Source organism: Xiphias gladius, chromosome 19 (genome assembly GCF_016859285.1).
Source record: "Xiphias gladius isolate SHS-SW01 ecotype Sanya breed wild chromosome 19, ASM1685928v1, whole genome shotgun sequence".
NCBI lineage: Eukaryota > Metazoa > Chordata > Actinopteri > Istiophoriformes > Xiphiidae > Xiphias > Xiphias gladius.
In genome coordinates, this window is record NC_053418.1 from 25,420,439 (window position 1) to 25,442,507 (window position 22,069).

Here is a 22,069-nt window from a genome sequence, read left to right on the forward strand (position 1 = left end):
GTGTAAACCCAGGCACAGACGCATATGCAGACATGCTCCACACAAGCATCACACACTTATTTGCTCATACACACACAGTGCAAGATCTGCCTTGACACTCTCCCAACACCCCCATCATCATCACACACTCTAATCACCTGCATCATCACAACCCATCCTCAAACAACCAAATCACAGGGGGTGGCAAACTGGTAAGGCAGAGGGGGAAAACGATGATTTAGAGTGATAATTGCATAATCACCAGTTGTGATAATTGTAATTGATGACTGCATAATTGCTAATCGCACTCTTTATGGGAATCTCTCTTTTCCTATGTCTCTCTGTCTCTCTCTATATGTCACTCAGTAGCCCTTCGTTTTGCTTCCTCCACTTCATTCTAGATTTGTTCTCTGCTCCTTCAGTTATTTCTCTCTCCCCTCAACACATGCTAGCTTGTTCTCTCTCTCACACACACACACACACACACACACACACACACACACACACACACACACACACACACACACACACACACTCAGATGTGCACACAGAGACTCACTAGCAGGTACTGTAAGTATTCTCAAAGGCTTATCAGTAAGTATTTCCCAGCAGCCTTGTCCCAAAGGCTGTGCTCTGCCCACTCTGTTGCGGCGTGAAGAGTTATGGAGGAGTGCTAACAGGTTTCCTTTGTCTCTCTCTTGCTACTCTGCCCCGGGCTTTACTCCTGCTTGTAAAATCAACCTGCGGCCAAGCCCATTCCCTCGGTAGCCATATCCTTTATCACAAAACGGGTGAAAACAAAGAATGAGCTGTGAGCCAAAACCAGGACCAGAGCCATATCTTGCAGCCAAAAGAGGAGAAGAGAATTGCTGGTTGTAGTCCTTCCTCAAGTTGTACCTGTCTGTACAACAGCCGTATCTGCTTGTATCTGTTAGTATGAGACTTCTAGCTCTGAAATCCCATGTGCTTGGCTGGAGGGGGATTAGCATGGAGCTGAAGATGACTCCCTGATCAGCCCATATTATGCACGACACCTCAGAGTGCTTTGACGATAGCAAGGATGGGTTGTGGGGGGTATCTATACACATAGCAGGCGCTAACATGAGAAGGTATCAGGCAGGCATGTGATTGATGTCTCTGCTAGCATCTGTAGGCAGGTTAATGGTGTGATTGTGGAGGTAATCTCCGTGTTCTCTCGTTAAAGGATGATGGAGAGCCAGGAGACCCTGTGTGTCTCTGGAAAATGGAGCCCTAGCTGTTGCCTTCACAGGGCCTCAGCCTTTTTACTTATGCAGTTGGGAACCTCATTTGATGTATATGCTTCAGAGGAAGCCAGGCCAGCCCGCAGACTGTCAGTGAAAAGTTCATTACTAACAGTGGGTTCAGTCGTCCTGCTGAAGTGGCCATCTAGTTCAGGTGTAAACTCCGGTTGGTAATAGTTTGTCTTGGTGTCACAAAGTGCTGTTGGAGGTTTGCTCATTGTCATGTTGAAGAGCAGAGGTTTGTTATTGGGGGAAATCGAGCCCTGGGTCACCAAATTGCTTCTCCTCACAATAACAAGGAAGCACACACAAACAGTTTCTCATCAGTGGATATGAAACAAACCTTAGCTGAACCAACACTAGCTGTTGATGTACTCATAACCCACACATTTTCGCTACGAACACTGTTTATGGGGCCAGCGTGCTTGACACATTTTCACTGTTTGTGAATCAACATGGCAAAATTAACGTCATGTCCTGGAAGGAGGGGAGGTGGGTGGGTGGGTGGCTGGATGGAGGTTGGTGGCGTTGGGAGTGGGGGGATTAAATTGGGGTATAGCTGAGTGAAACAACAGCATAGTGTGGCAGGGAGCTGGCTGAGAGCTGCAGACTATTGCATCTGTATTGATTTGGCTGTAGCCTTTTCCATTTTCCATGAACTCCTCTGAGCTGCTCCAAGTGGGAGTGATGGGGGGATTTGCTTGATCTTTATGATATTTCTTTAAACATGATGGTGTCGTTATGCCTCCCCAGGGAAGACACCAGCCATTTCCAGTAAATCAAAGGCTCTCTGTCCCTCGCTGTTTTCCACACATCTTATTTATAACCCCACTAAACAGCCCCAACAACGCCCCTCCACAACCGGCACCATTCACGTAAGTGTTTTCAGCCCTCTCTGAAATGAATGTTTTTCAAGTGTAGTCATACCGATGAGGAGCGGCTTGGCTCAGCCATACCATGTACTTGACCCTCTGTTGTGGAGTCCATTGAGCCGGTCCGACAGAGGTTGTAATCAACAGTGACAGAAATAACATAGACAATAGATGACAATAATTTGAATTCCGTCTGCTCTTGGATTGGGGGCGTCATTTGGACGAGCCTGATGTGATTTACTGTTGCAGAGCAGAGGACGTCGAGAGGCAATCATAGCACGTCCTCTGACATACAAACAGGCCTGAGGTCTTAGCAGGAACTGGGAGCAGGATAACCCACATACCCACTAGTGCAGGTGCCCTCTCCATGGGGCCAGGTGGTGACTAATTCGCTTTCTTTGTCCCTCCTAATGAATCGTTAATTGGTTTGCATCACCCACTGAGTTGAGGATAGCAGGTGCCGAGTGCTGCTGGTGATGGAGGCCGTTGTCGCTGGCGAGTCTCCCCACGCACGCCGGCACCTACATTTAACAGGCCAAATGTCACCTCGCAACATGCAGCAGCTTGGCAGTTAAAAGGGAAGAATATCGTCATAGTTTACGTCCTGTTTTTGTAGTTGTGAGTGCTTATTTAGAAACACAGCCACTGCATTGGTTGATTTATGCACAAGCAAGGAACTGCACTGTATTTCTCTGTTATACACACTTACGATATAGTACATATACAAGGCGTACAGGGGTTTTTGTTTCATTTATTGGCAGGATGCTATGAGGTTGACCTTTGCTCTTGTTATTATTGATTCAGTGTTAGCTGTTTAAGATCTTAAGTGCTTTCTGCTCTGAGTAAAAGCATCAATTTAATACCTGAAATGTAAAATATGTGGTGTTTTGTGAGTTATGATATATGTCAGCATTGTATCAGTCCATGTTTACCTTAATGGTTTCTCCTCTCTTGTAGGTGGTTGCTCTGAACAAGCGCAGTAAGGAGGCAGAGTCTGCGTTCCTTGGAATCTACAAACAGCTTATCGAGGCCCCAGGTGAGTCTCCCACTACGACCAGAGATGTGCATCTTCTCAAACAACAACAGCAGCAGCAGCAGCAGGATAAACACCACGCTCAGACTTACACTTATTACTTCTAGAATTATCTTTCTCCCTTCAAAGATCACTCCCTGGAGATCAATTCCCCATCAAACTTATACCAATATCACTGGACCAGCCCTCCAAGTATAAACACAGAGGCATGTCATGTATATATGAAGCAACACACACAACCCAAAAAGTAATTTTCTTGCCATAGATGGATATGGTGCCATAGCAGATGGATATAAGATACATAAAACCCTATACCCTGTGGCTCTTATCTATTTTTCAAAGTATGTGCTCTCAGAGTGGTTTCCAAAACTCTGCGTGAGGCCACTTCAAAACCCAGCACTGGTCCTTGAGTGTAGCCTGGCTGAGGAGCGAACACATCCTTGAGGAGCTCTGCTGTTGATTGTGGAGGGCCAATTAAAATCCCAACTGAAGTCGAGTTTCGTGTGGAACGCAGGCCTGATTAGGCCAATGGGGGAAAAGGGAGAGAGGGGCCAAGACAGTAAGTTAGAGTTGAGGAAAGACATATTGTGTGTTTATTCAGTTATTTCAGTGCCAGGGCACATGTACTGTATTGCTCTTTGTTGCAGGAGATGGCAGCAAAATGCAGCCCAATCTCTGTATAGATCAGAGAAACACTTGTGGCAGGAGTAGAGAATGCTGTTTACAGATTCAATGAATACAAGATAAAAGTCTGGATCAGAGAAATAGCGACGGCAGCAACTGACTTTTAAAGGTCTCCATTTTTCCTTGAAGTCCCCTGCTTGATATTGCACCACCACATATACGCACACAAATACACACACACATACACACACTTTGAATGGAGTTATTTCCCTGATAAGAAATACCGTTCTTTGAAGATGATTTCAGTTTGATTTTTCTGACCTATACCTTTTATATCAAGGCCTTAATTCAAGCCCGGGAGCGTCTTGTGGGATATATTTTGTCACAAACCCGTCTCAAGTAGAGAATAGAGTCAACTAACAGTTGTTATGTTAAAGAACAAATACTTTAAAATAAAAAGAGAGGCCAGTGTCACCCAACATTAACTCTTTATATGAAAGAAAAAAACTGCAGTAGCTATTGTTTTCAATATGCCTGATATTTTTTTTCTTCTCTGTCCTTATATACAGTGTATAGGAGTTCACACAGAGTCTATGAGTGGTCATTATACTGAGTAAACAGTGGTAGACCTTCCTGTGTCAGGTTACATCAGGTGATGTAGCACTGCCAGCGTCCTACCTCCATTTGACCTTACCTTTACAAAGGGAGTCTGTTTCACTGTATCACTGGGACTCATACAAAGTGAAGCTAGTTGTTTTCTTTCTCGGCAAAGGTCAGAAAGTTAGTGTGATATGAAACAGTGTTGGGCAAGTAGCTTGAAAAATGTAATCAATTACTTTCCATTATTATTGACATTCGTTCAATAATAATGTAGTAATTACTAAATGAAAAAGTAATTATATTACTTTATTAATTACTTAACAGAAGAAGTAGTAGACATTAGTCGTAAGTTACTTTTCATTACTCAGCCTAGCTATGTAAGAGTTCCCTTCCAATAACTCCAAACCTGCCACTCATAGACATTGTGATTCCTCAGTTTCCTATTTTGAGGTGTTCACTGACCATCAGCAGCTATATTAGCCCTGCCTACTGCAAACAGCACACCAGATTCTGGAGTCCACAACATCTGTAACAGTGAAGCTTCTGTGTTACAAACTCAAACTCTGAACAAAACCAGCTGATTCCTGAACATAAGAGCCATTTGCTACGATAAACTAGCTCGCTAAGAAGACACAACATGTGGAAAGTGTATTCCTCCTTTGTGGTTGAGGCTAGCTATCTCTTTACTTCTCTTGCTGCTGTGCCAAGCTAACTTGTCCCAGACAGCTGGGCAAAGTGGACAACTGCCCAAGGAGCCCTCTGGGGCCCCAAAAGTCCCAGGTTCACTGCATGGAAGTCATGTTTTGGTAATGTGATTAACTGCAAATTTGCACCTCTAAAGTACAATATCAAATTAAGCTGTCTTGTGGCACATATCTTGCAGAGTTACCCAGTGTCAAAAATAATTTCAGGACCTAAAAAATTTTACAACATGGTATATATTACTAGATAATTTTATATCAGATCCAATACAAAAACAAAGAAAAAAAAATAAATTAACTGACACAAAGACTTAATGTTACAGAATAACAGTACCAGCAGGTCTCTGGGCCTTTGGGCAAAGACTGAAGATGCTTCTGTGTGCTCTGAACTTAATGGTAACATGTAGTCACCAGGGCCCATTCACACAGCACAGAGAGTAGTAAGTGGAGACCCAAGAGTAAATTTGGCCAGGGCCACCCTAAAAGGTTAATCTGTCTATGTAGTTCTGCAGACAGAAACACCTTGTTGATGACACAGGTCAGAGAGAATGGACATACTGGTTGGAGCTGACAGAATGGCTACAGTAACTCAGATAACCCCTCTTTACAACTGTTGTGAGCAGAAAAGCGTCTCAGAATGCCCAACACAGTGAACCTTGAGGCGGATGGATGGGCTACAATAACAGAAGACCACATCAGTCTCCATTCCTGTCAGCCAAGGACAGAAATCTTGAGGCTGCAGTGGGCCCAGGCTTAACCAAAATTGGACAGTCGAAGACTGATCAAACATGGCTTGGTCTAATGAATTTGGATTTCTGCTGAGGCATCAGATGGTAGGGTCAGAATCTGACAGAGAACTGAGGCTGTTTTTAGAGCAAAGGGAGGCCCTACCTAGTATTAGTATGGTGTTCCTAATAAAGTGCTCAGTGAGTGTATGTCCCAACAAAAAGACAAGCGTGTCAGATTTTTTTTGCCTTCTCTCGCCAAGAAGATTTCTTATGACATTGACTCACAGGAGCACAGAGCACTCTTGTGTGAACAACTGTAAACATGCCGAGCTAAAGAGGAATGATGACTGGGTAAATGAATGTTTATGCTGTCATGTGAAGTCATCCCTGGCACCACCATTCAGATCACCAGTGTACTTTGTGCAAGCTGTGAAGAATGTCAAGCTAGTCCATTCAGTTTTATTTATATAGCGCCAAATCATAACAGAAGTTATCTGTTACGAAGCTAAGATTGGTTGGGGTTATTGTTAAGTGACGTTGTGACATTCTGCACTTGAAAGGTGCTATTTAAAGAATCTGCGATCACTTAATCTGACACAGTGATTATCTTGAAAGGCAAAAATATACTGTAGACTGATCCTGGCATTACGAGCCTTCATACCCCCCCACTTATCCGCCTGCAGCCAACCAGAAGTCAGAGCACTGAGAGTATTTGTATGTCAGGCCCTTGCAGTATCTACCATCTGTGATGAGGGCCTACAGTATCCTTTGCCTGTTTGTCACTGTACATCTTGCTGCTGGTGTCCAAGGTCACACCCCCCCCCCCCTCTCCTGCCCACCCCATGCTAGAATGGATGACTCCAGGTACAATGGAGGACAGTCATTTGGCTGTGGCCCCACTTCATTTCTCTCTGCCCCTCAAACACAACAGTGAGCTTTCCCACCATTCCCCCAACAAAGGCTACAGCTCATGTATTTTTAATCTTTTGACAGATGCAATTATTCTTTACATGCCGTGCTCGTTAATCTTAATGCAGTTATTACTATTCATTGCAGGAAGTTTTTCCCTCCTATTATTTCATTTGAAAGTGCCTCTCCCTCACTGTGTGTATGTGTGTGTGTGTGTGTGTGTGTGTGTGCGTGTGCTCATTTGTGTGTCGACACTAAGGCTGTCGGTCCAATCAGAGCAGGCCAACGGCAGAGTTAATGAATGCAAGAGGCGAACTAGGAAAGGAGGGGGACACGTGGCAGCAGCTCAATATGTGACCTGTTGTATCTGGCTATCATTAACATCTGGTCACATATCAGTTATCCACTTTGCTGTGCCTACTGTTGAATACAAATAACATATCCATTACATTTGTGAGATTACAGTGATAATGCTACGCTTTGTTAATGCAAGATAATGCCCTTGTTCAATTGCAACAAGAATGCAACACTAAACTCAGAACAGAAATAACTTCTTGATGCAAGTGATAGAAGTGTTTTTTTTCTCTCTCTCTTTTTGCCTTTTATGAGGCCCCTAAGCCAACATGTCAATCCACTGGAGTGTTTCATTAGCGTTCTATATTTTGATTTGCCTGTGACATCTCCCCATGCTGTGCACTGTAACTCCTACCCAGTCTGGGGCTTGAAAGAGGCCTGTTAACAGTTTTTCCCTAACAATGTTTAAAGCACCTCCGCATGGTTTTGATCAGTGCAGATAAACACATCCTGATCATTGAATGCTGAAAAAAAGCGGTAGCTTCTGCCCGAACTCATCGGTTTACCAGAGATGCACCTAACTTCTTCAGTCTTTTTCTTCCTCTCCTCCTTCCCGTCTCATTCTGCTCTTCTCTCCTGGAGTGTGTGAGTGTGTGCGCGAGTGGCATTCAAACGTCAACGTTTGTTGCCACCTCTGTGAGAGCAGTGAGGCCCTGTCGCCAGGGGCGTAGCCCTGAGACTGACGCTCCAGGTGTTTGCTCTTCCTCGCCTCCTCTCAGTACACACACTCATCCCTCAGGATCCACCCCACTCCCTCTCTCCTTTAGAAAACAGCTCCTTTTATCTGAGCAGGGAGCTCACTAAGAGTTTGTGAAGATTCTGATCTGAATACACCCCTCTAAGTGTGTGTGTGTGTGTGTGTGTGTGTGTGTGTGTGTGTGTGTGTGTGTGTGTGTGTGTGCGCCAGGCCTAAGGCATGTCTGAGGTATCTATGTATGTGTGCATTTGTTAAAATATTATGGCAACAGTGCTTGCTAGTGGTGACCACTGGTACTGCAGAGCTGAGCACAAGTACAAGCAGGTTTTTGTCACATTAAGTTGCATGTCTTCTTGTGTTATGAGATGGTTGTAAGTGCCTCACATATTCACATCAGATTTTTCCCTCGGCTGTGAGATTATCTGAACAGAATGCTCTGACCTTAGTAATTCAGAGTCATTCATATGCATAAAAATAGTTTTCCTTCTTCAACCCTCCATATACATAAGCAAGCAAGAGAGCCCTGCAAGGCACAGCGAGCTAGCTTTATTGTAATTGTGCAGCGGAGTACCTACAGTCAGGATGAGAGCAAAGGAGGAGTGCTCTGTGTGTTTGTGGCAGTCTGTCGGAATATAAAGGCATATAAAGTCTGATGGAAAATGAAAGCTCTCTGGGCGGGATGAGATTATGCACAAGTGATTAATAAGAGCAGTAATAAACAAAGGCCCAGGAGATGTTTGATGTGCTTAATAATGCATTATGTTCATAAAAGAGCTGGGCCTCTCCAACTGATCCCTGTGGAGAAGGAGACCCCAGAGGGACCAGGGGGAGAGTGTGCTCTTAAAAGACAGTAACTGTGTGTGTGTGTGTGTGTGTGTGTGTGTGTGTGTGTGTGTGTGTGTGTGTGTGTGTGTGTGTGTGTGTGTGTGTGTGTGTAGGAATGTTTTATGTGTGTGACTGAGAGCAGATAAGACATAACCATGGGATTCAAAAATGTAAAGACAATGGACTGGTACATTTGATGATGTTACTTCATAGTGATTTGTCTTACATGTGTCATAAATAAGAATGGGAGGCACGTTGTTTTATTTTTGTACAATTTCAACTGAAGTTTGGTTTGGATGTCTTTGGCACTTCTTTGTTCGCTGCAGCATCTCATGTTAATTTTAAATGCTATCTAGCTCTGGCTCCACTCTTTGTTCTGAGCTTTAAATGTCTTGGTATTGATGTCATTCCTTCTCCGTCCTTCAGTCTGTCAAACAAAAGACATGGAACAGCAGTGAAAAAGAGCAGGTTAAGAAGTTTGTTTTGTTCACACCCAAATGCCGTTGCTTCCCACAATCATTTTTTCTTCATTCCACCTATATTTTCATTTTAGTATTTTCTTACTCCGTCTGCTACATCAAGGTAAAGCGAGACTTCATTTAGCTATCTGAATATGAAATGCTCGTTGGTTTAAAATGCACCACAAACAGATAAGTCTTGTTCATGAATGTGTTGCAGGCAGTTTGTGTTTTTTCTAATCGAAACTGATCCTTGACAGGTAAGAAAAGAGGCAGCAATTTATGCTACATGCCTTACTTCACTTTACATTATATGTGAAGGTGAAAGTAAAGACTTAATGTTCTTTCAACCTAATTTTGGTCCTTGACAACAATATTACAGCAGTGTTACTGTTTGTTGCAGCAGCGGCAGAGCGTGTTTATGGACCTTGAAGTCCACTCAGAGGAAAAAAAACAAGACTGTTTTGAATGAAAAGAAAAAACCTTGGAGCACAGCCTTGTAAATTAATTTGTTCGTGTTGTATGATGGGAACACAGCTGGCCTCATTAACATGCGCACAACAAATAATTATAGCTTTTTTTTTTTTCTTCAGCCAGCCAATGCTTGGCTAATGGGCTTGCTGGGTTAATTATGTCAGAGCGTAATTACACAGGGCCCAGGGAGACATAATGGTGCACCCTGCTGCGCCCACACCGCCTAATGATGGTGTATCGCTGACAGGGCCAAGACAGACCGCCCCGACACACCTGCTTGTCTTGGTGTACACCACCCTGCTCCAGCCCCGCCCACCTAGACACACATCCTGTACCTGTGCACAGTCCTCCCTGTTGCCACCCGGAGTCCTACAAGCCTTCCAGCTTATGTCAGGCTTTGGCTACTGCTCACCCTGGACTTAAGGCTCGCCCAGATACAGTAACTGCCTCCCGCTTTGAGATGTGCAATATCACAGAAACAGCCACGCAGTGACCACAAGGAAGCAGCTACAGGGTGGCAGCCTCATTAGCCTCAGCCAAAGTGATGAAACTCAATATCAATGCAACTGAGAAAAAAACAATTAAAGTCGTGCTAACTTTTGTTGGCCATTAGCAACTTAGGGTTTATCACAACCTGGGTCTTATTTTCATAGTTTTGGCCATCTCTTGTATTGAATTAATAACATTTTAATTTCTAAGTAAGAATGCACACACATCAAGGTACAAACCAGTGTGAGCTTAGTGCAAGTCAATCAGTTGCCATCATTTTTAATATACTTTTTACAAAACACAATTGACTCCTTGTGGATACAGAAAATGAATAAAGAAATTTAAATGACCGTATATACGAAACATAAAATATTACAACTAACTATTTGAAATATTCTTTAGCAAACAGTATTTTATCGTAACCCATCAATTAGTAAAGAGGTTGAATTTTTATTTTTCAATAAAAAGCAGCAAACTCTGTACTCTTCTAATGCCATTTGTCAAAGCTCTTCCATCTCTGAATATTTGTGAATAGCCCTAACTAATTTCAAAGTCAGTCTATGGTTTATAAATCCTCCCTATTTTCCGTTTTGTATATATGCTCATTTATAATTCTCTTTTTTTTTTCTTTTTTTTTTTGAGATCTGTTAACATGTAACATTGCTAAAAAGAGGTTTGATGGAGCAAGAAACACGAGCAGTCAGACGGTCACACAGGTTGTAAACCAAACCCCAGTAAGCCAAACTTGGGAGAGAAGACATAGGTGAACAGTAAAATTAGTCCCTAAACTGTCAGTTGTAAACATCCCTCACAGTTTTCAGACATCCTCATACAGGTATGCTGTGCAATGAGGGATTATAACAGAGACATTTCAGATATGCATACTTTTAACTTTTATTTCCAAATACATTTGTTGTAAACTAAAAAAATAAACTGATGTCTTGTTTACAACCTGTCTGATTTTCTGACTGCTTGAGTTTCTTGGCTCATTGGAATTTGTTGTAGCGATTGTCACCACATTTCCAGATCTCATTAATTAATTTGGCAAGTACAGTATTATTACAACTGATAGAAATGGTCAAAGCTACAAAAATATGACCCAAGTTCTAACAAACCAGAATGTTCCTTTAATGACAGACAGCTTCTTGTTGTGAGTGAATAGATATAGTGCATTCAGAAAGTATTAAGACCCCTTCACTTTTTTCACATTTTGTTATGTTGCAGCTTCATCAATCTACACCCAATACTCCATAATGACAAAGCAAAAACAGAATTTTAGACTTTTTAAAAAATTAATTACAGAGGAAAAACTGAAATATCACATTAGTATAAGTATTCAGACCCTTTACTATGACACCTGAAATTTAGCTCAGGTGCCTCCCATTTATCTTGATCATCTTTGAGATGTTTCTACACCTTGATTGGAGTCGACCTGTGGTAAACACCTGTTGCCTCCATAATTCTTCAATGGGAGAAGTTTGGAACAACCAGGACTCTTCCTAGAGCTGGCCGCCTGGCCACACTGAGCAATTGGGGGACAAGGCGTTGTTAAGACAGATGACCAAGAATCTGATGGTCACTCTGGCTGAGCTCCAGTGATCCTGTGTGGAGGCACAGGATCGCTGAAAGACACACGAAAGCACCTAAAGGACTCCCTGACTGTGAGCAACAAGATTCTCTGGTCTAATGAAACCAAGACTGAACTGTTTGGCCTCAATTCTAAGCGTCATGTCTGGAGGAACCAGGCAGTGTTCATCATCTGCCCAAAACCATTCCAACAGTGAAGCATGGTGGTGGTAGCATCATGCTGTGGGATGTTTTTCAGCAGCAGAAACAGGAAGACTGGTTTCTAAAGATCCTTAATGAAAACCTGGTCCACAGCACTCAGGACCTCAGACTGGGCTGAAGGTTCAACTGCCAAAAGGCAAATGACCCTAAACACACAGCTAAGACAACGCAGGAGTGATGTAGGGACAATTCTGAGAATGACGTTGAGTGGCCCAGCCAAAGGCCTGACTTGAACCCAATGAAAATGGCTGACCACCGACACTCTCCATCCAACCTGACTGAGTTCTCCAGAGAAGAATGGCAGAAAATCCCCAAATCTACGTGTGCAAACTTTGTCGCATCATACCAAAGAAGACTCAAGGCTGTAATCGCTGCCAAAGGTGCTTCAACTTAGTACTGAATAAAGGGTCTGAATACTTACGTCAATATGATATTTCAGTTTTTACTTTTTCCTTTTTTTGCAAAAATGTCTAAATTTTCTGTATTGGCTTTGACATCATGGGGTATTGAGTGTAGATTGAAGAGGGAAAAATTGAATTTAAACGATTTTAGCATAAGGCTGCAACATAACAAAATGCGAAAAAGGTGAAGGGATTTGAATACTTTCTAAATGCACTGTATGTTCATGTTTACACAATGACATCACTGAACCTCCTTGTGTCTTTCTGCTCTTCTCCATGTCTGCGATTCCTTCAGAGCTGGACCTGTGTTTTACCAGAGAAAATGATGTATTAAATGTCCTGTGATTTATTATCTTAAACGAGCTGCTGTTGCCCAATCAGTTATCATGACCTCAGAGCAGTCATCCAATCATCCATAATTAAGATAAGGGATGGATTAAAAATTGAAGCGTTTATTTGCACCAAGAGTGATGTGAGTCACCCGATGTACATAATGCCTTGTCAGCTGTGTTATATTTCTTGATTAACAGGAATGTGAGTGTTTGGGTTAGAGTTGAATTCCTCCTCCATTCCGGGTGTTATTTGGTGGATTTACCATCACAGCTGCACTAAAAAGAAGCCCAAGTGCTCCTTATTAGTTACATCAATTAGTAGTTCTATTTTCCAAAGTTATCTACAGTCTTTCTGGACTTCAGTAACTGTAGATCCTGGGCCCTTGGAGAGCATCCCTGCTAACCTACTTTGATGGCGGGTTAATTTTGTATACAGTCTTAAGTTATATCCCTTTACTTTAAATTTGACTTTACTTTACTCCCCTGCCACTGATTGATAATCTTGGCTTGTCCGTGTGTGAGAGATCCCTTACTATAATCTCTGTCCTTTGATCATTAAAAGTTGAAAGGATATATGGGAAAGAGGCTGATAAAGTGATTTCTGTGACAGTGGGTCGATGGAATAGCAGTGCTTTAAGTCATCCTGTTTGTCTTAGAAGAGCTGTGCTCTTAATAGTGATGTCCCTTGTGACTGATGCAATATCTCCACAGTTGGTGTAACAATGAATGCAGACAATGCTTGACTGTAAACGGTCCTGGGAAAAATAGCTCAATCAATTAAATGGCCCAAAATGTTTGTCTGATGAAAATGCAGATATGGCGAGCTGCAATGTAAGGCCAGGATTTCAACAAATTGCACATCGCAGAAGTTTTTGCTCAATGATGAGCATTTATTTTTGTGGCCCGTCGGCTCAGAGTTTGCATTCTCTCAGTGTCATCTGGCAAAGTTTAAATGTCTGCGGCTCCAACTTGTTATGAAAAGTCACTTCAGTCAGTGCCCATACTGAAGAAGGGATCCAAATGGGTTCCACACAGAAGTCTAAGATGAGTGGATGAAAGCTGTGGGAGAAAAGTTTGTGCAGCAAAGCAGCGATTTTCCTCCTCTTTTCGAGTTTTGAGGGGCTGTGGTGTGTGTGTGTGTGTGTGTGTGTGTGTGTGTGTGTGTGTGTGTGTGTGTGTGTGTGTGTGTATGCGCACGTGGCTCTACATCTTGCCTCCCCCCTTGTCAAGGAGCTCCCCTGAGCTTCCCTCTCTGTGCTTTGGCACTAGAAGTCACCTCCTTTGGTGTTCGTCAGGCAGGTACACAACAGGAGCAGCTCTCTCTCTCTGAGCTGTTGAACTTTTCGGGAGGGGAAGAAAGGGAAGGGGAAGATTAAAAACAGCCCTGTGATGTGGAGTGCCGAGCTGCCTCCTGAGAATTCCTGGCATAATAATTTAAATGATCAAATGATACAGAGGAGACTTGTTAGCTGAGAAACAGCCTCCTAGTTGGCCCCATGGGCCCGGTGCTGCCGCGCATGCATTGCAAAACAGCTCCTCTGTTGTGTTAAAGAATCCCGCTTTTTTTTTTTTTTTTTAACTCCCTTTTCAGGAGCAGACTTTTTCTACACTTTACCTAGGTGTATACTTGGGACTTCAGACTCCGTCACATATTCATGGCAGTCTTTTTGTCTTCTTTCTCATTAATCAGCATGTGAGCAGACTCATTAGATTTGATTTCTGTACATGTGAAGGGTCGGAACAGCACTTGTGTCATTCAGTCCAGCCTGTGAAATTTTCAAAGGCGCCTGAGAGGGGAAAGTCTAAGAGTCACTCTTTGGAAACAAGTCTCAGTGGAATAGGCTGCCTCTGTTGAAACTGGGATGCAGAAAACTCTGTAATGTGCTTTACAGGCAGCGCACACAGTAAAACAGCTATTTTGCTTTTTTTGAAAAGTAGGAGTGTATGGATATCGTGTGAATCTCAGTAGTTCTTTCTACAGAGATTTGTTTGTATCTGTTTTCACAGATCCAGCTCCTGTGCTGGAGGCCTCACACACCTTGGAGGAAAGGCTGCAGGAGCTTCAGAGTTCGGCCCCAGACAGCGAGGCCCTGGTACGAGAGATCAGCGGGCACTGGAAGAAACACTTGGAGTGCCTTGAAAAGACAGGTCAGGTCAAAATCATGCACTTTAGGGAGCAATACTACTTAAATGCTAATTTTTTTCATGCAGTGCTGAAGTTGCTGCTGTGGTATATGTCTGGAAGTCCTGGGCAGTTAATGTACTAAGTAAATCTACTAGGTTCTCTAAATATCTGAACAACTATGGAAATAATCATCTTATGATGACTATTTCAAATAAAGATAAATTGTTATATTTCCCGGTAATCATCAGAACACTAGTTAAACACTGGTTAAACTCATGCCAGCCTTTTCCTGTCACACAGAGCCCGCAGAGGACGGTCAAGTAGTCCCAGCAGCAGCAGTGACAGGAGAGGCCCCAGAATCCAGCTCTCCGGCCTCCCTGATGACCCCCAACAGCACAACAGCTCCCAGGGCCCCAGGCTCGCCACAGCAGAACTACCATGACGGAGCTGAGGACCGAGGGTGAGAACCAGTGAACATTAGGTTTATATTTCTTAAAGGAGATGAATAAACACCAAAACACCTGTGCCACACATGTGTTCTTATTTCTTTTAGACATTTAAAAAGATCAGTGATAACACTTTTTCTTAAATATTTTCCCATTACATAGTTGTTTTCTGTCAATTTTTATGTTCGTTAAAGCAATATTATTAAACGTTTCATAAAAATGTAAAAAAAAATAAGTCTGTGAACCTGTAGGATTTGGTCTAAAGTATTCAGTTTAGCTAAAATTTTCTTTTCAGTGTACTTTGGGGCATTTTGGGCAGCAATGAGAATGTCACAAGAGCAACAGTGGAAGTGGTTAAGAAAAGTAACCTACACTTAACATAAATCAAATGTGGCTCCAAAAGGCATTAACACATCAACTTTGTTTTTTTAAATTTTATTTTGCCCTTTGTTTGTTTGTGAATTCTGCGACGCGTACCATTTCTAGGTGGGAGGAGGTTTGGATTAACATTTTTTTGTTGTTTTTTTTTGTCTCAAGACAAGAAGTTGCATATTAGCTTCAAATGTATGGCCATGATGTATTGAAAGAACTGAAAGTTTCTTCTCTCAGGGAGGAGGAGGAGACTGCTGATGTTAGTTTGGGTGACAGACTATCAGAGGCTGAGGAGAAGATCAAGGTTCTGCATTCATGTAAGTGGTTTAAACACTGGCACGTACTCTAACTGTTAAATTTAATTTCAACCTGTTAAAGAACCAGTATGTGTATAAATGCAGTATGGTGCCCCCTGCTGAAAGACTGTTGCCGCACTGGTGTTTTGTGTACATAAATATAAGTTAAAACTAACATGTTTACTGAGGGAATGTGTTTGACCATATGTAACAGTTTTATATCAGTTTTCAATGAATTCTTTGACTATTAAGGATGTCCCTACATTGTTTATGTTTCAACTAAAACAAACCTGTATTTTAAATATGTAAAAGATGTTATTGCATCCAGAATTTGGATTGGTAAACAAATTCGGTAATGTAGCTTTAAGGTCAAAGTTCCTGTGTGTTTTTTTTAAAGTTAATATCTCACTTCCCTCGTCTGCCTCTGACCAGCTTTGAACACTGCACAGACAGAGCTGCTGGACCTGCGGTGTAAATACAACCAGGAGATGACGAAGAAGTAAGAGTCTCACTCCGATTTAACATTTTGTGTTTACTTTACCACACATTTCTGTCAAAATCTGATATACCCCTGCCCCAAGTCACGGTTGCTATCCCTGTTGCCTCCACACTAGTACTTATTGTAATATTTCAAGTGCTGAAGCCGTTCTTCTTTATTTTTCCTGCATAACCTCATGTCCAGTGTAGAGCTGAGGAATGCCATTGTAAAGGCAGCGAGTTAGAGTGACTCAGCCACTAATGCAGGTCGATGAGAGAGGTCTGTGTTTGCCTTCACTGGCAGCTGGGCCTTGACAGCCCTCAAGAAGAATTGCTCCATTTAAAGATTGCTTCAGAAAACACTCTACCTTGTCCTGGTCTTTGAGCGCAATGTATCCACCGCACGCCTGAAATGAATCTGAGCTTGTATGAAGGATGTCGATAGACATTCAAAGCAAACACTCCTTTGTTTGGGTTGTGCTCCAGAGCACAGTCAGCCGCTGCTAATGGATTTTCGCCTAGGCTTAATCTATGGTGCAATTGAACTGATGTTTCTAGACGTACTGCCATCCATTTTTGTTGGATTGGACACCTTTTCAGTTTGGTCTTACCTTTCCAGTTTTGAAAGACAATCTTTGTTATGAGGTTTGTCATATAGTGTGTGTGTGTGTGTGTGTGTGTGTGTGTGTGTGTGTGTGTGTGTGTGTGTGTGTGTGTGTGTGTGTGTGTGTGTGTTGTCCACTGGGCTGACATTAGCACCACTGACCCCAGAGCTCCAGCTGCAGTTATCTGTCCCTGACCCCGAGCCTCTGAACACTGGGCTAGCCTCTATTACTCTAACTGACTGTTTCCTCAATGTTGATAAGAAAGACTATTTGTCTGCTTCGGCTTGAGTAGTTGAGCAGGTAATCAATACAAAACATTTTCCGTACTGCACAAGTTCATTAAATGTGGAGCTGACACCTGTTTGTGTTTGCTGTCAGCAGGGCGCCCATATATCCTCGCCTTATTGATAGGACCGGGGCATAAGCAAGGCCCTCTGAAACCAGGCTTGCACCACACAACACTGAGGATCACTAACGCCAAGGATAGGTTTGGTTTGAGACAGTCTCAATGCCTGACTGATTCCACCTCTGACTGTAGAAATATTGGAGGATTGTATTTTGCTGTCTTGAGTTCTTATGCCACAATGATTTTATTGGATTACCAATATTTTTGGTATTCACACAGCCTGATCTGAGACAATGGGAGCGGTTAGGTGTAAACATGAAAGAGGGTGAAGGTTCGGCTGAATGTAGTTAGTTTAATGTGAATGAAAAAAGTCTAATATGTTCTTTGAACATTTTTTTTTTCTTTTGGTGAAAAGGACTGCTGTGTCTTGAGAAACTTGAGAAACCTATGTGCATATTTAAATCAATCACAGCATTCTCATTAATTTATCCTTATCTACCTTTTGAAAATCAGGTCCCATGTGTGCAAAATGAAACTGTTGATCTTCAAACAAACCTCATGAATAATCCTGCTGAGTTCCTGTTTAAATTAGACCACTCTGATTGTTAGATGTATGGAGGCAAGCTGGAGTGCAACCTCAGAAGAGTTCTGAGGATACGAATCAGGATGAGCATATGAATTTGCCACTTGGCCAGTGAATGGATGTTGGCTGTTTGTGCAGGGTCATAGAAACACCTGAGGACGCGGAGATCATGTCATCTGTATTGGTCCAGGTTTCTGGAATTTTTTATGACCCGTGGGGGAGTTTAAATCCACCTTTACACACACACATTACAAGAGTACTGGGAAATATACAATTTTTGATTTGGATTTAACATTTCTCCACCAGAACACTCCTGATATAGTGGTCAAGGCATTGAAACAGCATCGTGTTAGAGGATAAAATTTATGAAAAATGAATAAAATAAAATTTAAAAAAAACAAACAAAACAATCCAAAACAAAATGTTTTTGGTGGCTAGGGAAAGATTTTCTATGGACGTGTGGTTACACTGCAGGAACGTGGACTTTTGACCTCAGTATTTCTAAAACTACGGCTACAGTTATGTGCTAATTTTCAGTTTTTGTTCAGACCTACAGAATTGTTTATTCAATGTATTATGTATGGCCATTTTGGAGGCTGTAGTTTGTGATGGTGTCAAACTAGAATCTGAGAGGCTTTTATAATATTTAGTCCACCATGATTGATATAAATGTGGTGGACAAAATATTAAAAAACAGCTCACAGTATAACGAGTGTGAATTATGGATTGTCTAGCTCAGAGTAGAGTAAGAGGACATGTCTAATGAGTAAAAAATGTCCTTTATTAGCAAAACTGTGATAAAATAATATGATAGCTGTGAATATGGTTTAAACATTATGCTTTAGAAGTAAAAATCAAGGTCTCCACGGGGAACTGCTTTAATACCAATCCTAAATCAATTTGATTTCAATTTCCCCAAGAAATTGTCTCTTATTTCCAAATTACTCTAAATAAATGCACTACTTACATACTACCTACATACATACTAGCTAACATTGAATTGTTGCCAGGCTTTGGCACTGTAGTGACCAAGCATGGATGATTTTTGTTAACAGAGACACTGAAACAACTGAACACTGCACTACAAGCGAAACTCCATTTTAAGTAAAAAAATAAATTCAGAGTATTTAACTTGGTACAACACAGTGTCGTTCTTTTGCCATTGCTCCAAATCAGTTCTTATAGGTCATGTTTCCTGTCACACCCTGCTGGTTTGGTTCAAATCCTAAAACTTATTATACATATTTTTATATATAATATATATAGTGAAAATACAAATGATAGTGTCTCGTAGAACCTACTTTAGGCCATGTGGGAAGTGGTCATCTTTTAGCTTCATTTTGGGGTGAATTATATAATTAACAAGATGTGTACCAATAATTGGGCTTGTTTTTTGTGTTTGTTTTTCATTGGTGAGTAAGAATACCTTCTCAGTAATCCTGGGTTTCTCTGTCTGAATGTCTGTGTTCCAGGGCAGGGGAGGTTGACGCCATCATGGCGAATCTTGAGAAAGCAAACCAGGTGAGTACAGTCTTTTGCACTTCTGTGATTGAGATGCTCCTTCGTTAAGGTAATCACTCCTGTAATCAAGCCTTGGCTTTAATTAGACACCCTCCGTCCTGTGCCCCCCCCCCCCTTCCCCCTCCCCCTTACAACTCCCCTCCCATGAGTGTGTGATTAGCGAGTGTAAACCTGAGCCCCCATCGGTGGCATGCTATGGCAGCACGGCTCCACTCAGCAGAGAACTGGAGACTGCCGTGCGCGATTGATGCCGGAGCGCCGAACGCCAGGGTTCTTAGTTATCTCATTGCCTTGATTGCTTCCTATCCTGGTGATACCTCTTTTCTTCTGCTCCTTTCTTCTCCCCTCTGCTTTCTCTCTCACACTCTTTTTCTCACTCTGCTGCTCTGCCATCAGCTCCTAGATAAATGTTCTCAAAACGGATCATTAATTAGCGGGCTGGGTGTGACAGAGCAGGTAAACAGTTCAGGAAATAAAGTGGGCCGACTAAACAGCCCCCTCAGCAGAAAAAAACAGTTGCTGCACTTATCTGTTCAGGCCCCTGCTCAGTTTTCACCCAGCTCTAAAATTTCAGAGCAAGGGCGCCTCCTTTGATTTATGTATATGCTCTCACCTTGATCATCTCATTAGCCAACTGATATGGCTGGTGTATGAAAACTGTAAGACTATGATACCATGTTTGTGCACAGAGAGCGGAAATGGCTCAGAAGGAAGTGGAGAGGCTAAAGGAGCAGTTAGCCAGTGGCCATAGTGCTATCACAGGGACCTGCCATCCAGCAGAGGGCACTAGCAGGGTAAGGATAACGAGACATCATGTGTGAAAGAATCGTTTAGTGCAATGTAACATTTACTCAGGTATGGTAATTAAGTACTTGAGTACTTCCATTATATGCTACTTTGCACTGATGCTCCACTTCATTTCAGAGAAAAAATATCGTCCTTTGACTCCAGTACATTTATTTGACTTCTGTAGTTACTAGTTAATTTGAAGATTTAACATACAAATAGATTTTACACACAAAACATGATCAATTTCAAATATTATGCAATGTTAAAAATAACCGACCCAACAGTATCTAACAGTTAAAGTAGCTTCCTTACGACCAGCTACAACATTAAAATTCTGCTTACATGTTATGCATCATATTCTAATATGTAAGTAAAAGATCTGTATCCACCACTACGATGCTTGTTTTTTATTTTTGGCAACTTCTAGGATACTAAGTCATCATCGCCTTGGTAACTTTGTTGTTTAATTCCCAAGATTACCTATCAGTCAACACTCTGTTCGCCATTGTGATGTCTCTGCCCTCAGATTTTCTTTTCAAGTTTAAGTTGGTGTAGGTGGTTTACTTTTTCTTCTCAGCCAATTGTAAATACAAATTTATTCTTAGACTGAGACGTAGAATTTACTGTACAATGACCCTTCAAGGACCCATATGGTCATATTTTCACATATGCAAAAAAAAAGAAAGAAAAGAAAAGAAATTAAATAACAGCAACATCCATTGCCCAGTACTTTACAAATACAACATAATAATAAGAAATATAGACAAATAAATAACCAAATTCTGGCAAATTCCCAGGAACTTCTTAATCGTAGCCATTATAATTTTCAAAAATTTAACAAGATTGGTAAACTCTTTGATATCATATTTTCAAATTTGACAGCACCTGTTCTAATCCAGTCTTTTAATTACTGTGTTTCTGTCTTAATCAAAACAAAGACAAACTAATATATAAAGATATTCATCACCTTTCAAACATACTGTATAGTACAAGGTCTTAAAACATAATCATGAAATTTGCAAATTTAGTGGTATAGAAATATTGTAACTAATACCTTATTATCAGATCCAATCACATGAATGAAAATATGGTATTGATTGTTAATCATCTCATCATCTTTGCCAAAAACAAATTTTCCCACTTTCCACCTGAATCTGAATAACATCAACACTGCAGAGGTTGTGATTCACTGACCCCTTATCACTTTTTTTCTTCCCTCTCACCCCCTCACCACGTCTCCTTCTCGCCCTGTTAGGAGAAGAACGAGAAGGGTGAGGTCTTGCCCTCCCAGTTGGAGGCTGCCTTGCTGGCTAAAGATCGTGAAATCCTCCGTCTTCTTGAAAACATCCAGCGGCTGCAGTTCACATTACAGGAAGTTCAGGAGACATCGGCCAATCAGATCCTGGAGTTGGAACGCCAGCTGGCATATAAGACGGAAGCTATTGAGGCGAGTGGTTCCCACACATAGGAAGTGACAGAACATGACTCAGAGGCTCTGATTATTAACAAGATGCTTATTAATATTAAATCAAACATGCTCATTCTCTTTTTCCATTTCAGAGATTAGAAGTTAAACTGCAATCCCAGACTGACTATGAAGAGATTAAAACTGAACTCAGGTTATAATTTTGTGTAAATGGAATACGTAAGTCATTCATAATAATGTGAATTTAAACCCAAAAACCTAAACTTTCTCTGCTGTTTGTTTCTGTCCATAGTATCCTAAAGGTAATGAAGCTGGCTTCAGCAAATGGTGGCTCGTCTCAGGTATACATGCTCCTGCACCATCTTATTGTTCACGCAACAGTTTTAAGTCGAATTTTGGTTTCTTCGTAATGTTCACTTTGTGTCAGGAAAGAAAAACTACAGCAGTGCCATTGAATGCATCACTGATCATCATCCATTATAAGGATATCTACAGCTACTGTAATTGTTTAATTGAAAATTAACAGCTTTTGCATGTATGTGTGTGTTTGTTTTATA

The 22,069-nt window shown here is 41.7% G+C and overlaps 1 protein-coding gene across 2 annotated transcripts in view; it reads left to right on the top strand.

Moving 5' to 3' along the window:
* Positions 1-22,069, top strand: part of cux2b (cut-like homeobox 2b) — an 87,297-nt gene that overhangs the window by 53,396 nt on the left and 11,832 nt on the right. For both annotated transcript variants that reach the window (XM_040155379.1, XM_040155378.1), the window contains exons 4-13: positions 3,071-3,149; positions 14,534-14,674; positions 14,952-15,111; positions 15,707-15,786; positions 16,198-16,264; positions 19,249-19,297; positions 19,987-20,091; positions 21,342-21,533; positions 21,647-21,705; positions 21,805-21,853. In XM_040155379.1, the coding sequence (XP_040011313.1) occupies positions 3,071-3,149; positions 14,534-14,674; positions 14,952-15,111; positions 15,707-15,786; positions 16,198-16,264; positions 19,249-19,297; positions 19,987-20,091; positions 21,342-21,533; positions 21,647-21,705; positions 21,805-21,853 (981 nt within the window). The remainder of the gene's footprint in view (positions 1-3,070; positions 3,150-14,533; positions 14,675-14,951; positions 15,112-15,706; positions 15,787-16,197; positions 16,265-19,248; positions 19,298-19,986; positions 20,092-21,341; positions 21,534-21,646; positions 21,706-21,804; positions 21,854-22,069) is intronic.